This window comes from Urocitellus parryii, chromosome 3 (assembly GCF_045843805.1).
Source record: "Urocitellus parryii isolate mUroPar1 chromosome 3, mUroPar1.hap1, whole genome shotgun sequence".
Classification (NCBI taxonomy): Eukaryota; Metazoa; Chordata; class Mammalia; order Rodentia; family Sciuridae; genus Urocitellus; species Urocitellus parryii.
In genome coordinates this window covers 167,686,259-167,710,404 of record NC_135533.1, presented here as the reverse complement: position 1 = coordinate 167,710,404, position 24,146 = coordinate 167,686,259, and the positions used below count along the sequence as shown (strand labels likewise).

Here is a 24,146-nt window from a genome sequence, read left to right as displayed (position 1 = left end):
ATATGGGGCTAAATCCTTATCAACCCCCAAATTGCACTCCATATCCAATGAAAATTAGTTTGAATGATAGTATTATAGAATTACTTTGGAAAGCCCAGATTTGGCAGAGAGCCTATTCCTATACCTAGACATGAACCAAAATCTCCTGGGGATTTTCTTACATAATGACTGAGTTCCTTTGCCATCTATTGAGTCAGAATCTCTAGGGAAGGAACCTCTTGGGAATTGAGATTTTCAGCAACTGGTTTACAAACCATCACTTAAACGCTAGTATCTAAGTCAATTTCCTTCTACAGAGGTCCATTGTGACTCTTGAAAAACGCAGGAAACAAGATATATCCTAAAGACATAATAACCAATCACCTCAAATGATCCGATAAATCCTAGAAAAACGAATTACCCATTCATTATTAAGTGCTGATGTATTGTTTCTTTATTTCCAAGGTTTGGGTAGCCATTTTCATGTCTAGTTACTATAAAGAAATCCTATAGACACACAAAGAAAAGCACAGACTCTACGTCACCCATGAAGACCAAGTAAAGATAATCAGATAGATTTACCCAGTAGAGCCGAATGATAAAAAACCATAATTTAAAAACGCATTTAAAAAAATCAATGTAAGCAACCAAATTAAAAATGAATTTTTAAAATCAATCTAAGAGGTTACAACAGGATCATAAATGGATGGCTAATATGGAAACTCTCTCCTATCTGACACCCATGGTTGACACTGCTTATCAATCACAGCCCTTTTCCTTGCTACATCCAGAAAAGGCCTCAAAGTCCTTTTCAATCAAGCATTCTATGGTGCTAGTGCCATAGCTCTAACATACAGGAACATGGTTTCCCTGGCTAGAGTGAGTATGTAAACTGGAATTGCAATCTCACCCATCTTAGGCTATATGTTCCACACAGGACAGATGAACCTGAAGGTTCTCATGCAGACAAGATCCTAGAAACAAATCATGTTTGTACTGATTTCACACTTATATTTTTGAATAGGAGTGTCCAGAAATCAGTTAACTGCTAAAATGTTTATAATTCATGGAGTACACTCATATTATCTAAACCAGTTTCTGCTCATGATAATTCTAAGATCCACTTTGAGTAAATGCTATTAGGGAGACCAGTTGAGTTTCAAAGAGTGTCAAAATTAAACATAGGATTTGAATTAAAAAAATCCCATATCATTCTGCTTTCTCTCTATTGATGGTACCGCATATTTTCTCCTCTGGAGATTCTGGAATATTATCTCCACACAAATATATAATGTTCTGGTAAATGAGAGGGCAGACACCACAAAGGACACTTGGTGGCTGCTGGGTTTCATTTGAAAGAAGGAAATAATTATAATTAACTTATCTGGGGTTTCTATTCTGGCCATTGTTGGTTCCTTGGCCTCTACTGCCATTTCCCAAGTTCTACTAGGTAGAAACCAATTTAAGACCATATCTAGAGTGACATTGGTTCACCAGGTTGATTGCATCAAGATGACAGCCACTGTGATCAAACAATAAGATCAGAAAGGGCAGACTTACCTCATCATAGATGCTGTCATTCCTGCGAAAGTCTCCAGCCTTCCTGGGAAGAACGTGGACATGAACGTGCTGAAAATGTGTAAGAAAGAAAAAATACAATGTGATTATCTCTCCATATGTTTTTAGACTTGACAAGTGATGCTCTCATGAAGCCCAATTACTCCACATTGGTTCTTTCTGGATTAGTTTTCAGAGGAAGATGATGTTCACCTTCCGAAACAATATCTGAAATCTGCTGAGAATTGAGAGGCACAAAACAAGAGAGAAGAACTTAGTGGCATATCTGAGTTGGAGTGAAATGCCAGAATATTTTAGAGGCTCTCTGGAATTATTCATAGTTGTCAGTCTTGGTTGTATTTAGCCAGTACTTTGAAATGACAGTGTGTCTTATAAAAGATGACCATCGTGACTCTGAAACTGACAAGAAATAAGAATCAGCTAAAAAAGAACTGCATGAATAAATGAATGAGGAAAGGAAGTACTAAGGGACAGAATTACAGAATCAGGAATTTGAATAATAATCTTACAATGGTAGAATAGACAGTTCTCATTTGTTGAACTTTCATTTACCATGATAAGCAAAGCTCTGTGCTTGATAAAATTTCACTTAACACTCATAAAAATCCCATTCTAAAATAATCTTTATTTTGCAGATGAAGAAATCAGTGCTCAGAGAGGTCACGGCCCCACAGGAAGTGGTAAGAATATGCACAGGAAGTGAGGTCACCTGGCTCTTGCCCTCTCATTTTTCATCAGCAAAGGCACTGATTCTGTGAACTTAATCTCTTAAACAGCCCATTTCTCTCGTCTACTAAGATACCCAGGTAATATACATAGCAATGCTATTATGCAGAGATCATGAATCAAGGCTTACAGCATATCTAATTCAATATATTCTTCAAGGCTGAACTGCCATTTCAAAGTTTTACTTTCCCAATAGTGTCTATTGTACCTCTGTTGAAGTTAAACCTCTTCCTGCCCTTGAGTTATGTTCCCACATTTATTACAAACCATGGAGAGGAATGTGAAAATTAAAAGCCTAAATCTGGAGAGGCAGTCAAAGAATCAAACCTCATCCCTGATCACGCCTACCCTTTCTTGATTACTACGATCGGGATGTGAAACTCCAAAAGACCTCAAGAGAACTAAGATTAAGTGTCCCTGTGGTTTTGTGTAAAAGGAAGGGAAAATGATATGCTATTAAAGCAGAGGCAGAGAGCAAGGCACTCCAAGGTCAATGAAGCAGAGAAGAACTTCACACCAGCCCCTGGCCCGCAGCCCCTCAAGAGTGACATGCTTCTGCCACAATATTCTCCAGTCAGTGATAAAGCCAGTCATGGGATCCCTCAGCAACTGGGGAGAGTATCTACTTATGTCACAGAGACTGTGGGAGCATAGGGGCAGAGGGAGGAAGAACAAGAAAGGAAAAATAAATCACAAACTACCCAGGAAACAACTTCTTCAGAGAAAGCCTGTGTGGGCCCAGACTCCAATCAGTAGACTCCAATCAGAAACTAATTGGAATCCACAGACTGGATGATGGAAAAACCAGGAAAGTGCCACAAAAGAAGGAGATAGCCCACACTTAGAGCCTTCACTTGATTTCTGCTTCTAAAACCTGCTGTTGTATCCTTTCTTCTTTTCCAACTTTCCTTCTTTCTCCCTCTGGTCCCCCCAGCCTCCCATTTTCCAAACCAGTGTTCTGCAGTCAAACTGCCTAACTAAGGACACTGATCACTTAATAGCCACTTATCAAGAAGTACAATACATTCAGTGTAGACGAACCTACCACGTAATTAGCTATGTGAGCTTGCCACAGAAGACCTATGTCCCACCATCCTGTCTATAATGAGAACTGTAATAGTTCCTGCCTCACAGAATTATTAAGAGAAGCAGATCTTCTAAGTGTGCAGGTACAGCATGATTACTTTTACTATTCCAAAACATGTATTTTTTAAAAAAAATCTTAAAACCAAGCAGAGATCAGATTCAAGAACTAATTCTCTTACCAGCAGTAAAGATATTTTAAAGGATTTTTGCATGGCACATTGTTAAAGCATCTCTTTTGACCAAAGTTTGTTTCTGTTGCTTTCACTAGAAGTTCTCAAACTTCAAATCATGCCTCAGGATTATTAAAATATACATTGGTAGTGTAAGGGACCGGCGAAACGTCGGAGGAAGAGACCACCAAGAGACTGCCTCATGCAATAGCAAAAGGGTTTATTTGGGGACCAGCATGCTGGGGCTCAGTGCTCACTTGAATAGAGCAAAGAAAGACAGAGCACTGAGAACAGCTTAAGCAGAGCTTATATACGTTTCTTGGAGAGGGCAGGGAGGGAAGTTCATTGACGGGTCAGGGCGAGTGGGCAGTTTGCCTGCAACCGAGTGAGGGAGTGCATCCTGCAGTTTGGCAGTTGGGGACAGCACATTCTGGGAACAAGATTAGCAAACAGTTCTCAGGATTTTAACAGTGTTTTGTTAAGCATATAGAAAAACAGAGTGACAAGTACCTATTTTATTAACCTTTCAGTAGGACCCCAAAATTTACATTTCTAACATGGTACGAGGTGATGCTGGTACCACTGATTAAGGGCCACTAACTGAGAAACAATGGCTAAGACCATCTATCTGATTCCTAACCCCACTCCTGCCAAGGGTACCAACAAGGGCACCAACATCACTCCCTGTTTTACCTGCCCATCCTCCACCAAATTATAGGGATACCTATTTCTGAATGCTTCCCTGGCTTCCTGCACTCTGAGGATCCCAGTGCCTGTCTCTGGGGATATGGTAGTTACTTATCACCATTAACATACGGTAGGCTGTGAACACACTTTAGGGGAATGTCATAGAAATAGGCGTATCCCTGTCCTCCACCCCTACCCCTCACTTTTGTCTTCTGAGTTTAGTGTTCAAAGCCCTCTTTTTAGGCTCTGTTACCATCCAGTGCTGGAAATGCCACTCTTGATCACTGGTAACTACTTGAAACTCACCATGACATCAAAGACAGTAAACAGCTCACTGGGTAGGTGATTTTTTCCTCAAGGGCAGATATCTCAACTCAGCCTGATGTCTTCAAGTAATTCTTACATGACAGGCTGATCCCACCATCCTGACAACCCACTCAGCTTGTCAGAACAGGGAGAACGTGGCATACCCAGCTCAAAGCCTCAGTGTTGTGAGCGTGTACTGTTGCCATGGCCTTCCAACCGAATGGAATTCTGCATGGCAACCATGGGGATAATTTGCCATACCCTGTTGATAGTAATTTTAATATTAATCCATGGTGATCATAACTTATCCTTCTAGGTGCTAACACACCATCCATTTAATAATGTGTTTTACAATTTTGCTAGGGATCAAAACTTGGCTGCTGAAATTGGAAGAATATTTTGCAAGTCTCATGATACATTCATACTGAAAAAGCTTTCATTCAAATAAAATTTTACAATGTCCATTGTCACAGTGAAGTATCTGAGAAGTCCCTCACAAAAGACACTTTTTCAAATTTGATTTAATATTTCAGTAATTTGTTATGAAAAACCCAGCTTTTTTTCCCGCATGAAACATGTACATTTTTCTACAACAAGTGTTCATTCATTCAAAAATATTTAGTGCTATTCTAGAACCAGGAATTCTGATGAACAAGACAAATCTGCCCCTGTAGAGCTTACACACCAGTGACTAATGCAAAAAAAAAATAAACAAATTAATAGACAATTCAATTTCATGTTGACATAACTGTCATGAATAAAGATGTTTTGGGGAAGAGCTAATAGCAATGGGATACTTCAACATTTGAAGCTCAGGAAGATAAGTAGGACTCAAGTTTATGAAAACAGGAGATGGTGAGCACCAATAATCTAGAAAAGAACTTCCAGAAGGAGGGAAGAAGCCATCAACAGGGTTGAATCGCTGAATGCTTGAGTTGGTTTCAGTGAAGTCAGGGGGACAAAAGCACAAAGCACATAAGAAGATGCTTAGTTATCATGAGTCATTAGTGAAAGGTGAATCAACACCACACAGAGATACCACTTCACGCCCACTGGAATGTCCATAATCCAAAAGACTGACACAACAAGTGCTGGTGAGCATGGGAATGGGAATGTAATGATTCAGCTGCTTTGGGAAAGAGCTTGAATGTTCCTCAAAGAGTCAACCACCCAGTTATCATATAACTCAGACTTCTACCTCTAGTATATACGTAAGAGAACTGTACATACTTGTACATGAATGTTTACAACAATATCATTCATAGCCCACATGACCATCTACAGAGGAACAGATAAACAAAATGTGGTGTATCAAGACAACAGAATATGATTTGACATATAAAGGAATGAATTATGCCTCATGTGAAAGAATCTAGGCACAAATGGCCATACATTACATGATTGTGTTTATGAAACACCCAGAATAGACAAATTGACCAAGAAAGAAAGAATAGCAGTTCTCAGAGCAGAAATAGTCAATGGCCCAGGATTTCTTTGGGGATGACAGATATGTTTGACGATGATATAAAGATGATGATTGTATGACTTTATGAATACCTATAGAACACTGAGTTGTATACTTTAATAAGGTGATTTCTGTGATAAGAGAATTATATTCCAAGAAATTGGTTATTAATTAACTTTAAATGCAGTGAGTGGGAGGTAAGGAGAGATAGCAACACTGATGTCATTTTTGGGGACTCTGCCCTGCCTATACTTCTGCATTGCCTATACTTCTCTTTAAATCATTTTGAGCATTTGTGTTTTACTCATAATCACTTGAGGATGGTTAGTGTAGTTAATATTGTAGTTAATATTGATATATTGTGTCCCTGTCAGATTGCATTAGAATTCAAATATAAAGAATAAAATCATGGTTGGGGAAAAGGCAGGGAAAGCTACAGAGTTACCCTCTTCCCAACAGGTGACCTACAGTCTCATTCAGGAGCCCCATGTGAACCCATCTCCCCTAGACCTGCCCATGAGTAATTTTAGAGGGCAAGTCTTGCCCTAAAGAATAACAAAAACAATGTTGTAGGTGGCAGACTAATTCCTCTTCACAAAGACGTCTAATACCTGACCTGGGAATATGTTAGGTTACATGCCAAAGGAGAATTTAAGTTGCAGATGAATGAAGGTTGCTTACCAGCTAACCTTTAAAAAGCAAGAGAGTATCTTGGATTATCTAGGTTAGTTGAATGTCATCACAAGGGTTCTTAGAAGTAGGAAAATGTTAAACTTTGTGCTTCAAAGGACAAGCAAGAACATGAAAAGTCAAATCACAGAAAGATAGAAATTTTATTTTGCAGAACATATATTGATAAGGGACTTGTATCCAAATTAGAGAAAGAACTACTACAACTGAAGAAGAAAGACAAAAATCCTAACACTGAAAAAGAGAGCTTTACCAATAAAAGCTATATAGCTGAGTGTGGTAGTATATGCCCATAATCCCAGTGGCTTAGGAGGCTGAGGCAGGAGGATTGTAAGTTCAAAGCCAGCCTCAGCAACTCAGCGAGACCATAAGCAACATAGACTTTGCCTCAAAATAAAAAAATATAAAGGTCTGGGGATGTGGCTCACTGGTTAAGTGCCCCTGGGTTCAATCCTTGGTACCAAAAAAAAAAAAAAAAAAAAGCAGAGAGCTGGGGTAGAGCACTTTCCTAGCATGTTTAAAGCCTTTGGTTCAATCCCCAGTACTATACAACTACAAAAAAGCTGTATAAACAAATAATAAGCATGTGAAAAGATGCTGGACATTCTTAGCCCAAAACCACAGGGAGACACTACTTCATATCTATAAAGGTAAGTATGATAAGAAAGATAGATGGTAACAAATGTTGGCAAAGATGTGGAAAAACTGGGACCCTTGTACAAGCTGATGGGAATGCAAAGTGGTGCAGTTGCTTTGGTAAACAGTTTGGCACTTCCTCAAAAGGTCAACCACAGAGTTACCATTTGACCCAAAGGCTAAGCTTGCAGCAATTTGTTACAGTAGCAAACATAAAACAAATACAAATGACCTTCTGATATTTTTATTGTACAATATACATATTTATCTCTACAACACTTCTATGAGGTCAATATTATTCTATCAACTCTGTAGGTGAGGAAAATGAGACAAAATTTTCCAACAGCATGACTCAGACAAGTGTTTATGTCTATTGCTCTGTCCGTGAAATTTTGGATTATTACTAAAGCTCTCAACTTGAAAAAAGCAAATGTATTTACACAATAAGACTGTTTCATTTGGTGATCATCACAGTAAAATAAGTACAGTCCAGAAAATCTGGAAGAATAGGAGACACCCAGGAGAAACTTTAATCTCACCATCAAGCAATAACAATTTCTTTTCCTCATGTGGAGGAATAAAAATATAAATTGTCTCCATTGCCCCAGAAGTACACCCTGAAACAAGAATGCAAGAGCATGTGGTGTATGTAGAAGGTGATCCCTGGACACCCCAGTAAGGGAATATGGAAAGAGACAGGAAATGAAAGGCAGCCAATAAAGGATGTTTATCAAGGAAGTTGTCACTCTGTGTGCCTAAAGCTTAGTTCTAGTAGCAAACCCTGGGAGCTAGGATATAGCATGCACCCCTTATAGTCATCCTACCCTAGGGTCTAGGGAAGTCGGGTATTTATACACCAACACTTATCCTCATTGCCTGAGAACTTCTCTGGGGAAGCATTAATGAGCTAGCACTTCTACTTTCCACCACCTTGGAAGTGAGAACAGGTGTCCGGTGTCAGATGGATGAACGTATCACAGCTGCAGAGTCACAGGGGTGATGTGATGTGACGTGACCCTATTTGCAGCAATGCTTTTCAAAGTGGTGTGCTCATTTCTAATATTTGCAACCTCATAATTCACTGCTGGTTTGATAGCTCAAGGGTTGAATATCCTTTTCATTAGAGAGTACAGAGAGATAAAGGTCTGGTCAATGGGTTTCAAATTACAAATCACAAAGTTTCTAGGACAAACTTGGGGTAAGGGCAGTGTGCAGTAGAAACAGGAATGGTACACAAGACAGGAAACTAGGCCTCAGTTCCCCCTGCCCAATACACACAGGGGAGCTCCACTATTACCTGTGTCTCTGTTAGGATCCCATGTGCAATTCCACTTGCAAAAAAGAAAAAAATATCTATTTTACTTTAAAAAATACAAAAAAGATTTTTTTAAAAAAGACCTGTGAAAACAACTTGGGATTATAATTGGAAATGTTGGAGGGGACTCACTGTATCTAATTTCTCCATTTTATAGAAGAGAAAAGTGACTGTTCTAAAACCAATAACAAAGCCATACTAGGCCCCAAATGAGAACCCCAAATCCAGACTTGTCTTCCAGGGCTTTCTACCACATTTTACCTATCCTACCAGTCCCAGATCTCAGAATCATGGAGGCCTGTAAAGAAGCACCTTGGTGCGCAGGTAGTGGATGTGGATGGCCAAGGTTCAGGCCCTGCCTCTGTCTCTTATGGGCGAGTCCCTTAGCTTATCTGCCCTCATCTTTCAACTAGCCATAAAACCAGCGTCCTGACACATAGGATTATTGTGCTGATTACATGGAATGTGTGGGTAAAGTTCTTGGGCCAATGCTGGCACATCTTCAATATTCAGTACATTCTAGCAATGGCTCTATTACTTGAAACCATTTTTGAAAACCTGCTTCTACTCTGAACTGGGGGACTTGGCTCTGTGTTGAACCATGCTAAAAACATCCTACCCTGGGCCATCACTACCCCCAAAGCTGGTATTATCCACATGGAAGGATTATGCCTTTCTTGATTTGCGGAGGCTTCATCTTCTGCTACTAACTTTAGAATCAGCATGAAATCACTGAAAGCCACGTGGGTGTAAAATAAATGTCATTAGAAATAATGCTGCTCACATAGGCCTGAAGTCACTTCAGCACGGGCAACAGGAATGAAAGCATGGTCCTGTCAAAAGGCAAAGGATTCGTTAATGGCTTCTGATTCTATGAGTTCCTTCACTGGGAATATTGGCGAGTGCTCAGGCAGCTCATCTGCCTTTCCTGAAACACAAGAGATAGTGCTTTCTGCGAGTCCAAATGATCTAATGATCTCAGGAAAGCTCAGAAACTTAAAGAAAAAAAAATCAGTTTAAAAAAAAATAAAATCCAGACTGTGCAGAGGCCCTATAGAGTTTTGTGGCTTAACAATTGTGTTTTTAAGTCATACATCACTGGCAGTACTCCAATGCTGAGTTATACTAATATATCATAAGAGGGATGGTCCTCTCATGATATACGGGCCCCGTACATCATCCAAGCACCACGGCTTTGATGATATATTGCTCCCAACCACAATGAGAGTTTAAAGGAGCTTTTAGCAACCAGACAGTTTTAAATTTCAAATTTTCTAAAAATTAAGGTCTTTTCATGCCAAAGAAAAGCAAGATGATGGAATCCGAGGCTATATAAAGTGTCACTGAACTCTGAGAGCCTGGCAGTGTGTCTTTTCCTTTTGGCTTCAGGCTCACAAGGTGGAAATAATTGGCAGGCTCCTTTTTCCAATTCTTCTTCTATGAGAACAGAAGCCCCGGGGAACTGAGCAAACATGAGCAAGTGTCAATGCATCTATTTTGTGGATCAATTTCCCTCATCTTGCACACTGCAAGCATGAGTAGCTCATCACGGTCCCAAAGTACTGGCTTGCACGAGGTACCGTGATAGGCACTGGATGAAACCAGGAGAGATTATTTTTGTTTTCTCTGTTTTAAGAAGCTCTTCCCCTGAAATCGGAACAAAAAAAAAGAACAAATAGTAAGTAGATCAAGTTCCTTACCCCTCTCTCACAAACTCGGGGGTGGGGGGAAGCATACGAAGGCAGAAAGCAGGCCTTTTCTATCATCTGTGTGAAACACAGGAAGCACTGATTGCAAATAAAAGAAAAATGAAAGGTGAATGGCATCTGGGACTCTCATCCAGAGGAGGAAATGGGAGCTATTATCATAGTTCTGTCACCTTTTCTATTTTACTGGTATGTTTATAAGATGGTAATGTGCCTTGTGAGAATGGACCCACTTGTTTAAAACCCACTCACTTTTGGGGGTAAAGCAATCACTATCAATTAAGAAAGCAGGTGTTGAAAGAACTTTTCCTCCTCCTCCTCCTTTTTTTTTAAATCCCGCTGCAATAAACAGAACAAAATGAGAAATCTCCCTACTGTTTGTGTAATAGACCCAAACAGGAACAGTGAGAGACAATTACATTTCAAGTGGCTTCTTCCATTTTCCTTTACTAAGTGAATTACAGGAAAGAATGGTGGTAGAGTTACCACCATGGAGCGAGAAACATCTGGCCATGAGGAATTAACACAGTCTCCCTTCCCATTATCTTGCCTCTAGTTTCTCACTCTGTTGGCTTCCTCTATTGCATCCTAACTCTCAAATTACTATAGATTCTTGGTGTCCACTCCCCTCCCCATTCCAAAGGGTAGAACATCCTATTGCCACCAAATAGAACCATTTACTATCTCAAAAAGCAGTCTCAGGCTTCCTTACTCCTTTAACAGTAAGTTAACTACAAGGAAATGAATGCATCACCTACTACTCTCAGGCTGCAGGAAAACTATGTAGAAGGGACTGGCTTTGTATCTGGAAAGATGCAGGTCCTTTCATGGGCTGCTTGTGTCCATGTAGTCCTCTTCTTCTAAGGAGGACACTGACACGTTGTCTAATTACTTCTTTCACATGAGATTTTAAAAAATCTTTATATACACATTTATAGTAATACTGTACCCCTCACCCACTTATTATTTTAAAGGTCTTTTCAGTTACAACATTAGCTACCATTTACATGAGAACACTATACACTAGAAACTGTGCTTTGTGAGGATTCTTTGCTCACTATCATCATAAAAGGCAGCAGTAATAATCATTTCTATTTATAAAGCTCTTATTATGTGACTGGCACCTTACGCCAGGAACTGAGACACTCTGTCTGAAATTTCTTAATTATTTATCATAAAACTCCATGATATATATATAACCAAAATCATTGTCATTATGTATCAATGAAGAAACAGAGAACTATAGAAGTAGTGGGTCTACTCAATTCCAAAGCTCAATATAATCAGCACTCCTGTGTAGTGAAACCCAGTCCAGCACAAAGTCTAACCCTCCTTCCTTCCATGCAGTTTACCCTCATGATATTAAGCTCTTCTTCAAGAGAAGTCCAGGAAAGAACAGATTTCTAACAAATTTGAGTCTTATATAAATATCCTGTACTGTCTTTTGGCTTATGATGGGATTCAGTTACATAACATCAAACCAGATCTACAAAACCGTAACTCAAAATACAGGGACCTCAGGTGAGATCATTCCTACTGTTTTAGTTATGATCATGCAAAAGGACAGGTAAAAACCAGGGTCAACCATTCTAGGAAGAACAGCCTTCCAACTCTGCCACACATTCAGGAGCTCAGAGGCTCTTTGTGAACTTTGCTGTTCGCTGCTCTGCAGGGACAGTGCCTTGTCATGCCTCCAGTAAAATGACTTCAAGAGACACAGAGTATTCCAGGATGTGTCACAATTGTACTTTATCTGAAATCACTGCAGTGACTGTGCTTATAATACATTTCTTGGTAGAAAAAAATTTTAAAAAATGTTTTTCCTTCCCTGTGGAGTCACTTTGCTTTGCTTTTTTTTTCTTCCTTCTTCTTCTGTTTTCCAAAAGCTTTGTGTGTGTGTGTGTGTGTGTGTGTGTGTGTGTGTGTGTGTGTGTAGCCTTCACACTCTTCAGGGTTCTTCTGACAGTTTTTATCACAAAGCATAAATGATTACATATTTTTTTCCTTCTATGAATTTAGAACTTTTTTCTCCTGATTATCTCCTTCCCCTAATACCATGTTCCCAGGATAGAGAACACATTGATTAAATGCTCAATGGATAAATGGATGAATGGATGGATGAATGAATGGAAAGCTGAATGGATAGATGCATAGATGGGTAGATGGGTGGATAAGTGAAAAGATGGATGGGATGATGGATGGGTGAATGAATAGATGGATGGGAGTGTAGATGGTTAAATGATAGACAACTACCGTATTCTTGATTTCTTCACTTGCTTAGAAAAATAAAACACATGTGTATTGATTTTCTTGATGAATCCTGTTTTTCACCTCTCCCTGAAAACTTCTATGCATAAAGGACACGGTCTACGAAGAGCCATTATGATCACAATACACCACCTTTCCTCACTGTTGAAAAATATCTTTTTTACCAAAATGCAAATTTGAAGGTTTTGTCTTTCTAGTCTCACATAAGTCCTTTTTAAAAAACTCCTCAAATATGTTCAAGTGTCTGAAGCAACAGCTTGTCCTAAAAATAATCAGCATTGCAAGGACTACCAAGGGGACATATCCACTGCTTAGCATTAACTTTAATAACAGCCACCGTGGTTCTGTCTCCAGAGAGAAGAAACCCACCTTTTCTCCGGATAGATTCTGACCTTCACAAATTAATTCCAGGATGCTCTCTTTGCTAAAGAGAATACCAAGAATATGTACTTTTTATTTACACACTGTATCAGAACATTAATCCATAGAGTTATTCCCTCTGGGTGTCTTTCTATTGGGTATACAATAAAGGATTTGGATGCAAATGAAACAATGATGGCATTTTTCCTTGTCTTACCCATTTTGTGACAAATGCACATTGCTTCGCTATTTGCCATACACATAATTACAGTTCTTTAATTTATGTTTCAATAAAATGTATAATAATAAACGTTTACTGCTCCATGAATAAACATTCAAATGAAGCCTCTAATGGAGGTTACATGTTTCGAAGCAGCACTGTGGCTTTCCAGAAATCTCGCCCTCTACTTAATGAGCATCATTTCCATAATCTGTGCATTATGCTAAGCCTCCCTTTAGGAATATTTTACAAAGCAAAATTTTGTGAAATATTATCAGTCCAAAGGGAAAGAAATGTTAAGGGGATTAGCAACTTGTCCTGTTCAAGGGACAGGACAAGCTTTCATGTCCCTCCAGAGACTGTAACACAATAATTATGGAGATGGCACTTCCTAATTATCTATCTTGCTAGGTACATCATCACTACAGATTTTATCTGTAGGATCTGGTTAAAATAAAAGTGATTCAAACCCAGAAAGGTCAGCCATGAAGGTCAAGATTGTGCAAATTCCCTTTCTAGTGCTAACAATAAGACTAGGAACTAGAATTGTAAACTTGGGGGAGGGTCAAGAAATGGCAAAATGGACACTCATGGACCCAGAAAGAGACAAATAGTTTGAGTATTAAATGATCACTCTGAAACAACTGAATTCAGATAAAATCCTAAGTTGAGCTGCACATTGATGATGATGTGCATTATTTTCAATGTGAGGTTTTCCAGGAAAATTACTTAATAGAATGTGATATCATTATCATTTCAAAAGGTTAATCTCTGCAAATATTTTTTTTTTTTGCAAATGGTGTTCTAAAACACAGATGCTGTTAAAAATAGCTAAAACATAATGACAGATTTATTTCCTCTTCATCCAACAGCTATGACTGGGTTTTTCAACTGGAGAGAATAGATATTGGGAGAAATCAAGGACCAAAGTCTCTCCACAGTGTGACAAGCTCCAGATAGTCCATCTCTGTGGAACAGTGCTGAAATCTGCTCAGGGGACAGATGTCCCCTCATGACAGGTCAGCCAGCTTTACTGGTGTGTTGGTGCAATTGCCTTAAATTTTCCCAGCAGACACCCATTTTAAACAGAAGCTGTGTTTCTTTAGTAAGAATTAATGTCTCCAGGTCTTCATGCTGCAATTTGAGTCTGTGCTCTTATTTACTGTAGGAAATGGGGCAAGAGCTAAGAGCTCCACCATTTCATGACTTGGTAAGAGGCATTCTTACCTTGTTCTCACTGTTAATGCAAAAATTTTTCAGATGAACATCATCTTTCCTTAACACAAACTGAATCTAAGATTTTCAATATTTCAATATGGCTCGTTTCCCGTCTAATTTCAACAAAATAAAACATTCAGCATAAATAAAATTTGGTGTGATTTCAGTACCATCATATGCCTTCCCTGGATTTTTGTCACATCAAACTTTTCTCTTAGTACATGAACTTTTGTTTCCCTACTGTTCTGAATTAGAATTAGGTAGAACCATCTTTTGTAGGGTTACACTTTTTTTTTTATTGGTTGTTTAAAACATTACAAAGCTCTTGACATATCAGATTTCATACATTTGATTCAAATGGGTTATGAATTCCCATTTTCACCCTGTATACAGATTGCAGAATCACACTGGTTACACATCCACGTTTTTACATAATGCTATACTAGTGACTGTTGTATTCTGCTACCTTTCCTGATAGTAGAGGGTTACACTTTCTTTCTAACTCTAATGAGAACCTATTTATTTTGGAGTCGAATAGTTTTAAGTGATCGCTTCTTCTAAGATGGAATAAATCTTAAACTATAGAGCAGCTACTTCCTGCAAAATTTTTGACCCAATATGCTAAGAGTATACAACTATTAAAATTACTCCTTATAAAGATATCTACATTTTTTTTACTGCAGTGTTATTCAAAATATCCAGGTTATGGAAACAATCTGTGGATGTATAAATGCATTTTATTTTTTTAAAAACCTTATGTATATATTCATAATGACATATTATTCATTCTTTAAAAGGAGATCCTGTCATTTGACACAATGTGGATAAAATGGAAGGAATATGCTAAGTGAAATTAAATGTAAAAAATTAAATTTAATAAATTAAAATTTAAAAAAGACTGGATGATCTATGGAATAAAACTTAGTCAAATATACAGACAGAATAAAATAGTCATTATTAGACTAGGATAGAGAGAGAAAGAGGATATGAAGCAGAAGATATGTAGGATGGACAAGTCTACAGAGCTAGTAACAAACGTTAAGACAATAGGTAAGAAAAATGTGCAGATGTCCCTCAATATTCATGGGAGATTGTTGCAGGGCCCCCAAGGGATACCAAAATCCATGGATGCTCAAATTCTGTGTGTGAAATGGTCCATTATTTGCCTATAAGCCCTGAAACCCTCCTATATACTTTAAACTTTTTCTAGATTACTTATAATATCTAATACAATGTAAGTACTATGTAAACAGTTATTATACTGTATTGTTTAGGGTATAACAACATAAAATACAAATCTATACACATTCAGTAGAGATATAATTCTTTAAAAATTTTTTAAAATTTGTTTTAATTAGTTATAAATAATAGAATGCATTTATACACTTTGATATATCATAAACAGATGGGGTATAATGTCTCATTTTCAGATGGGGTATAATGTCTCATTTTTCTGATTGTACATGTTGTAGAATCAAATTGGTCATGCAGTCTTATATATATAAGGTAATAATTTCTGTTTCATTCTACTGTCCTTCCTATCCCCATTACTCCCTCCCTTCCCCTCACTTCACTCCCCTCTACCTAATCTAAATCTATTCTTCCCTAGTGCCCCCTCCCTTACTGTGAACTAGCATCCACATATCAGAGATGCAATTCTTTTTTAGAATATTTTGCTACACGGTTGGTTGAATCTGAAGATGTAGAATTCATGGATATGAAGGGCTAACTACTCTATTTGGGATTCCTGCTAAATTAGATTTTTATTTGCTCTTACCACAAAAACAAACATTAAAAAATAGGTAACTATGTGAGATGACATATGTTAATTTGCTTCACAGGAGTAACCATTTTACTATCTGTATGCATCCCATAATATCATGTTGTATATCTTAAATATACACAAGAAAATTTATTTTAAAACAAGCTACACATTACCTTCATAAATGAGAATCTTTTCAAAATAACCATTATATAATAATACTGGGAAGTTTGCTCCCAACCAATTCCCCACAAACTGCGAGCACTGATTTGATAGCTCAAGACACAATAAATGACTCCGATTAGGCCAATGATCCTCAGTTTTATAGGGACATCCTAAATCATATCTTGGTTTGGGTCTAGAATGATGCAGGGAACACTCAGAGGGCTGCATATCATCTCAGCCTGGCTCCCACACAGGAAGCCGGGGAGATTTGTGGGACCCTGTCTGGTGGCTTTGAGGCACAAACGATGAATACTGCTAAGGCAATAATAATAAAAAAAGGAAACAGGCAGTAGAGAAAGCCCTGGAACCAACCCTCATTTTTCTCATAATATACTTTGTTGTCCAATGAGACAGAGCGAATCCATAGACAATGCCCCAAATTAGATAATGTGAGGAATTGATGATGTCTCTTTTTTTCTGGGTGATTTTAATGCCCGAGGTCTTGGGATTTATGTTGATTGGACTTTTTTTTTTAATCTAGAATGAAATCCTTGCTACCTCAGTGTCCATAGCTCAACAGAGACTGGCCATTACTGGAAGACATGTAGCATCATTTCATTTAGTCAGATTGTTTCTTTCACTGAAGGAATTGCAGTTGAGTCTTAATGACAACTCCAATTTGCCAAGAAATGGCCCTAGAGTGAAAATTTACAGTGGCAAGAGACCTTTTAGGAATGTTTAGTCTAAATGTCCCCTCATGGCATGGGTCAGAATTTGCTGCACAGAGGTGAGATGAGTTTATAATGATTTTTCTACGCTTTTGAACCTTTGGTCAAGACGGTCATCCAAAGGCCGGCTGTGTATTTCACATGTGACTAAATAAATGCCTTTCTTGGTATTGGCTTGGGACACAACTGAGCCACAGCTACTACCAGTGTTGGCTTAATTCATTAATATGATTAATCATTTTTTAAAAAAATAATTACCCCAAATAGGCCATGCCAGGCCCATGAAGATGAAATTTGGGAATCAAATTTTGCTTCTGAGAAGTGTCATACCTTTACCAACGTGAACTGTAGTTGGGGAGCATCTCAGGTAACACTGGATCTGTTAGAGGTCCTATAGGAGGCACAAATGTGTCATGTGCTGTCACAGGACATGCAATCACCAAGGTGAGACATCACAAAATAGCTTTTGCTATAAGGTCAGTGCCACAAAGGGTTCAGGTTCAACCTGTAGACCATGAAGTGACAATATGCAGATTCTGCAGGTCTCCAACCTGGGCTCAATCCCAGGTCCATGCCACTCACCAGTTATAGAGTCTGGAGTAGTCCCTTAATATCTCAGAGCTCCAGGCTCCTCACTTGTAAAATGAACCTATTCCTTGGGGTTACTGTGAATACTCAATGGGCTAGTGTTGCAAAGAGCTTCAGCCAGTAACTGGAACTCAGTAAGCAGTGACATGTTTGTAGCTAACATGGCTGCCGCTGCCATTGCTACTGCTACTCTATGACTCTTACTGCTGCCACAGCTACTGCTGCTCTCTGATCACACACATCGTAGCACCATTCTTTCAATTTCTCAAAAGAAATTTCATAAAAATTCATTGAACAGGCCATTTTTCAACTTTCTTTTAAGGAGCTAATCATTCTTAGCAAAACTATTCTATTGCAGTCTAATTCATAAAACAGACAGAAGTAGAATCATTCTCCTGGAAACCAATGTGGGATTTCATACAAATATCCTGGGCTCAAAGGAGCCCTGGGGCTTCCACAGAGCACAGTGTGCAACCCTTTGCTTTCAAGATCTTGGGTAGGGAGACAGAAAGCAAAGAACTGCAATTTCTCTCCCAGGTAGCCAGTCCTTAGGCACGGAGCTTGGCAGTTAAGAATGTCAAGGTCTAAGTCAGATGCAATGGAATGAAACCCCTGTTCCAATGCTTATTGCCTGACTGACCCTGGGAAAGCAACAGGACATCTCTAAGCTTTGGGTTCCACATTTACAAAATGTACATAATGAAGTATTTTCTTCAAAGAACTTCTGAGAAAATTAAATACATGGAAATCTCTTAGCGTGACTTCTGATACAAGAAGAAAATTCTCAATAAATGTGAGCTTCTATTCTAGTTATTTTTACCTGGATCTCTGCTCAAGTATTACTCTGAAGTAAAGACTTCCCTTATTCCTTTATATAAATGAACAACTATCCCCTGTTCCTACCTGAACTTACAATCTGAATTCATTTACTTCTTTTTTTTTTGGTCATATGCATAGCTGTGATCCAAGGCTGTGGGAACATGACAAGTCCACAGTAGGCATCCAATAAAGATGTTTTAAATGAGTAGATTAAGAGGAGGATGAGGAGATCTGAGGAAGCATTTCTACTTAATGTTCAAGAGAATGGACATACTATTAGTCTTAAAATTGGGAGGTACAATACTATAATGGGAGAATAAATTTGATAGTACATACTTTTGTGTGTATTATTATACTTATAGGTAAGGTGGTCATTCCTAAGTTACCAATACCTTTAATCCTGTGTTATGAAGGCACGGAAGAGGGAGTGGATCAAGGAGACTTGGGAAGTTTATCTGAAGTAGTAAAATTGCTGTGTGGATACTGATGTCCTTACCTGCCTTTTGCCATGTTCTATGTTCTTTACCTGAAAATTCACTTTATAATCCCTTCCCCAATCCACCCATTTTTTTCCAGGAAAGGGGATTCCCTATCATACCCCACATTTTCTTTTCTCCAACACATTTCATAGCCTCTTGTTGTTGTCACACAATTAAACTTGGGAATTTGTTTTTCTACTGCTCTGAGGATCTACAGAATGTTTTTGTGTAAGTGTGTATGCTTAAAATGTGATCACAGAGATTGGAGAGGTCACATGAGACTTAGCGTGCATCCCAGGTACTAAGATGTCATGGGGGCCAAGAGAGATGGGGGATTGGAGAGAAAGGCACAAACCACTCTGGGGTACTGGGAAGCTAAATGCCGCCTGCTCACTCCTGATAACAATCCCAGATGCATGAGGTACTGTGTTTGTTAAGGTGATAAGGGCTAACAATAATGGGATGGCTGAATTAGAAGGAACTGAGAACTGGAAACCTGTTCATATAAGGAAAAACCTGTTCATGGGGGCTTCTCTTCTAGTTATTTTTACCTGGGTCTCTGTTCAAGTATTACTCTTTTGCTACCTTTGATGAGAGTGTGTTTCTCTTATGAACTAGGCTCTTTCTTCAACTGCCTAGCCCCATGTGGCCAACAAAATCTCCTAAGTCCCCGAGACTTCGACTCTTCCCATGATCTCTGTCCTATGACCCAAATGGCCCAGCAACAAGGGGCAAAGCCTTTAGGTTGCAAGCCCTTAGCTATGAATAAATATGTACCCTTTCAGCCTAGCCCTTGATATGTTGACCTTCATACTGAGAGCCTTTTTGATTCTTAGGCAAACATGAGCCTTGAACCCATCTTTCCAGCATACTTTCTGCTTCTCCCATAAACTACCTTCTTGCCCACACTCCTATGACCAACATGAATGTCCCAAACCCAGTTTGAGCCCAAGTGTCATTTTAACCTTTGTAACATGTCTGGGGACAATTTTTTCCAGACTGTTAACCATACATTTAACCAAGAATGGAGACTTCAAAGGAAACCGTACTTACAAGACAGAACAAAGACAGAGCAAAGCAGTTGTTCTCCTTCCAGGAGGCCTTACTTGGATATTCCTCCAGAGAAGTGCTTTCCCAGACCCCAGGTAATTCATTCCCTCTTGCATCCTGAGCAACTCAGTTCTCAGACTCTATCCAGCTTATTCCACCTGAGAGATTCTGAAAGTTCAACTGGTTTCAACCAGCATGCTGAGCACACATAGACCCACTCTCCTATTATCCTAGTAAGAAGAAAAACAGGGTATTACATAAATCTGTGGGCGCATCCTTGAAAGCAATGCAGCTTCGCTGAGATTTTACTTCTTGCGATGGAAGCACTTGCACAAGCAAAGCAGAAAATGGAAATCAGAGAGAAACTCGGGCTCAGGGCTTAAAGAAGGAGGCCAATGAATACCTAGCATTTTCAGGTTGACAGAAGTCAAAGATTTTTTTTTAAGTCTGGGATCAAAGTGAGAAGCGGCAGTTGGATGGAGAGCAGACAAAGAAATATCTTCAAATAAATCAGCATGGAAATTGAAGGCGGATTATGCCACATGGACAGAAAAAGCAGGAGAACGGTAACACCTGTCTTATTTGAAATGCCTCCTTTGTCCCAGCCCTTTCTCTGCATGAAATCTGAGAAAAGGGGCGGATGGGAATCTTCACTTCAATTAGAACGATTGGCTGCAAATGGAAACAAGAATAACACGGTTCTCCTTGGCTAATGACAGAGGCCACTTCACTATTACTTGGATAAAGGCAATGAGGTAGTCCTACCTGGTTGTTATGGTTTGGATCTAGCAATGTTCCCGGAAAAGCTCATGTGTTAGGCAGTGTGGCAGTGCTCAGAGGGGAAAAGATTGGATTATAATAGCAGTAACCGCATCAGTGGATTAATCCATTTAATGGATTAATACTTTGAATAGATTACTAGTTGGTAACTATAGGCAGGTGGAGTGTGGCTGGCGGAAGTAGGTCAATGGGGGTGTGGCCTTGGACTCTCTCTTTCCCTGGTCTGTCTTTATGTCTCCCTCCCTTTCTCCTTTTCTCCCTCCCTTCCCCCTCCTCTTTCTTCTTCCTCTCTTTCTGCTTCCCAGCTGCCATGAGCTCCGAAGCTTTCCTCCACCATACCATTCTGCCATGATGTTCTCACCTTGAGACCAGAACAAGGGAGTGGGCCAATCATAAACTGTGACCTCTGAAACCATGAGCACAAAATAAACGTTTCCTTCTCTAAGTTGTTCTTCTTTGGCATTTTGGTCACAGCAGTGAAAAGCTGACTAATGCATTGGCCCTGGTATAGACACTAAGCAACTCTCTCTCAAGTATCAAGGCCAGTCTAGGAGTGGAAGGAAGAACATATCGGACTCTACTGTGAAAATTCTCCTATACCTACACATAATTCCTTAGTCCTACTTACATCCTGGCTCAAAAGAACATACAAATCCCTGAGAGTGACAGGATGTTTAAGGGAGAGGGTGATGGTGAAAAATGCAGCTCTGGAGCTGGATTACCTGTGTTGAAATCCTCATCCCATCAACTCCTCTCATCAGCTGGAACAAGCTACCTGACTGTTCTAGGCCTTAGTTCCTCATCTGTGATATAGGCATAATAACATTTTATACACCTCAGAGTATTTTCCTTTGGGAATTAAGAATAACCCAAACAAATGCTTACGGAGGCCTAAACCACAGTAGGTATTCTCAAAATATTATCTATGATTATCATTTTACCAGAACTTAAAAAAAAAACTTTTTGTATTGAGGTGATTACAATGCAAAGAAGGTGCAAGAATAGTAGAGATATCATTTAGACTACTCTCTACCTAGTCTCCCTAAGTGCTATGGACAAGTATAATACCTATAGTACCTTATCAATGTCAGGATACCCACATAGAAACAATGTGTGTGCATGGTTATTTCTATAATATTATGCAAAGATTAGCAATAATCACCACTGCATTCAAGATACAGAACAAATCATTACTGCAAAAATCCACCTTTGTGCCCTTTCATAGTCCCCCTCATACCAGTTCCCTCCATTCTACTACTTATACTTTAGGACTTTTCTGTCCTCCATTGTCCTCTTTCTCCATAATGACATCATTTTGAGAATACTGTATAAGTGGAACTGTACCATGTTTGATCTTTAGAATTTGCCGTTTTATATTTGACATTAATGCTCCCGAGATCCACCCAGGCTATGGTAAGCATAAATACTTTGTTCCATTTTATTGCTGAGTAGCAGTCCATGGTGCGAATGGACACAGTTCATTTAAATTATTCTCCTGTTGAGGGCTGTGAACTCTAGTTTTTGGCTCCTAAAATTTAAACGTTCAAGTACAGATTCTTGCATGCACAAAAATTTTCACTGCTCTGGTATAAACGCTCAGAAGTGCAACAGCTGGGTCTTTTGGTAAATATATGTTTAGGTTTTATAAATTGGCCAACTATTTTCCAGAGTGGCTATTGCATGTTGTATTTCCACCAGAGGGATGAGTCCCCTATCCTTGTCAGCATCTGAAGCTGTCACTTTTCTAATCCATTCTAGCATGTGTATTGATAACTCATGTGGTCTTACGGGTTACTGATAAAGAATATTTTCATGTGCTTATTTGCCATCATTTTATCTTCTTCAGCTAAATGTCTACTTACATCTTTTGTCTACATGTTAATGGATTATTCACTGTTTTCCTACCACAGAGTTTTAAGAGTTCATTTTATATTCTAGATATGAACCCTTTATCAATAACATGTTAAGGTTCAGAAATTCTCCTTTGGTTCTTTCAGCTAGAAGTGACCTCTTCTTTCCCTGACTTCTACATGAAAATTTCACTTGAGACCTTTTTTCTACCTTGAATTTCCATAGACTGCACTCCCTAGATGCCTTACTAATCTATGAGCAGAATGCACATCTGATTTGACTATCTTTAATACCTGCCTGAGATTTGAGTAGCTAGCCACCATTTTATTAGCATCCACCAAATGACAGTCAACAATACCTGGATTTTCATTTAGTTAGACTCTAAGACTTGGGCCCAAAGCAAAAACCATGGTTACCATGGATACCCAGGCTTGGAACAGAAGTAAATCATTTAATACCTTAGAAAGGATAACTAATTACAAAAAGAAATACATACACTCAGATGCGTTAGTGATTAATTTCTTCTCAGCTACCACACTTCTAGCTAACACTGTGACACACTACTGTTTATTGAGGAGCATCTATTTATGCCAACCTGTGCCTTACATTTGGCTAATTAAGCACACATACATTTCAGAGCCTGAGATCTGTGGGCTGTGTTTACATATGAACATCATATTCAGCACACCGGCAATTGTTTAGCACCTCTAACCTATTTCGAGCCTAATATTTAATTAGTGAAAGGTGCTGAAGGGGAATTCAGGGTATGACTCTGAATTATACCAACAGCTACCTTCCTTACAAATCACAACAACAATGAATAATTAAATAACGAGCTACCTGAGCTTTGTGGAGTCTTTCTTCCAAAGGAATTAAAGCTCCAAGGAGGATGAGGTCACAGAAGACCTGTTGAAGGAATGCCATAAGGAGACATGGGGGCATGTTCCCCCACCCTGCCTCTGGCCTCTGTGGCTCCATGCCCTCCCTTTGAAATAAAGAAATGGACAGTCTTTCCCCATTGCATTTCTCCTTCTCCCTGCCATGGATATTCTGATGATCACATACAACACAGAAGCAATTTTCTTTGTTCAAATAAAGGCACATTATAAAATACAAGAATCATCACTACCATTAGTTAGGAAGATTTCATTATTTTGGTCTTCTGACATTCCAGGGGCTAAGACCTGCCCCAGACCCTTCCCAAGCCTCATCTCCTGTTCTCCTTGCTCCTATGTCCCAGCCACCTGGACCCTCCCTTTCCCCAGGCCCAGTCCAGCTCTGGGGCCCCCACCCTTGCAAATCCTCCCTCCACAGCGTAGCCAGCCTTCCCCTGGCCAGCCCTAGAATCTGAACTGTCACCCACTCCTCTCTTACACTGCCTCTTTCAACTGATTCATGGTACTTTTCACTGTTTAAAAGTGAGATGTTTCTTTGTCTGTTGAATTGTCTTCTTTTCTGCTTCCCCGCCTATCCTCCACTAAAATGAGGATCAGCAAACTCAATTACTCTTATGT

At 39.1% G+C, this 24,146-nt stretch overlaps 1 protein-coding gene across 11 annotated transcripts in view; it reads right to left on the bottom strand.

Moving 5' to 3' along the window:
* The window catches only part of Fhit (fragile histidine triad diadenosine triphosphatase), a 1,439,263-nt gene that overhangs the window by 201,225 nt on the left and 1,213,892 nt on the right, over positions 1-24,146 (bottom strand). For all 11 annotated transcript variants that reach the window (XM_077795625.1, XM_077795624.1, XM_077795620.1 and 8 more), the window contains one exon: positions 1,540-1,608. In XM_077795625.1, the coding sequence (XP_077651751.1) occupies positions 1,540-1,608 (69 nt within the window). The remainder of the gene's footprint in view (positions 1-1,539; positions 1,609-24,146) is intronic.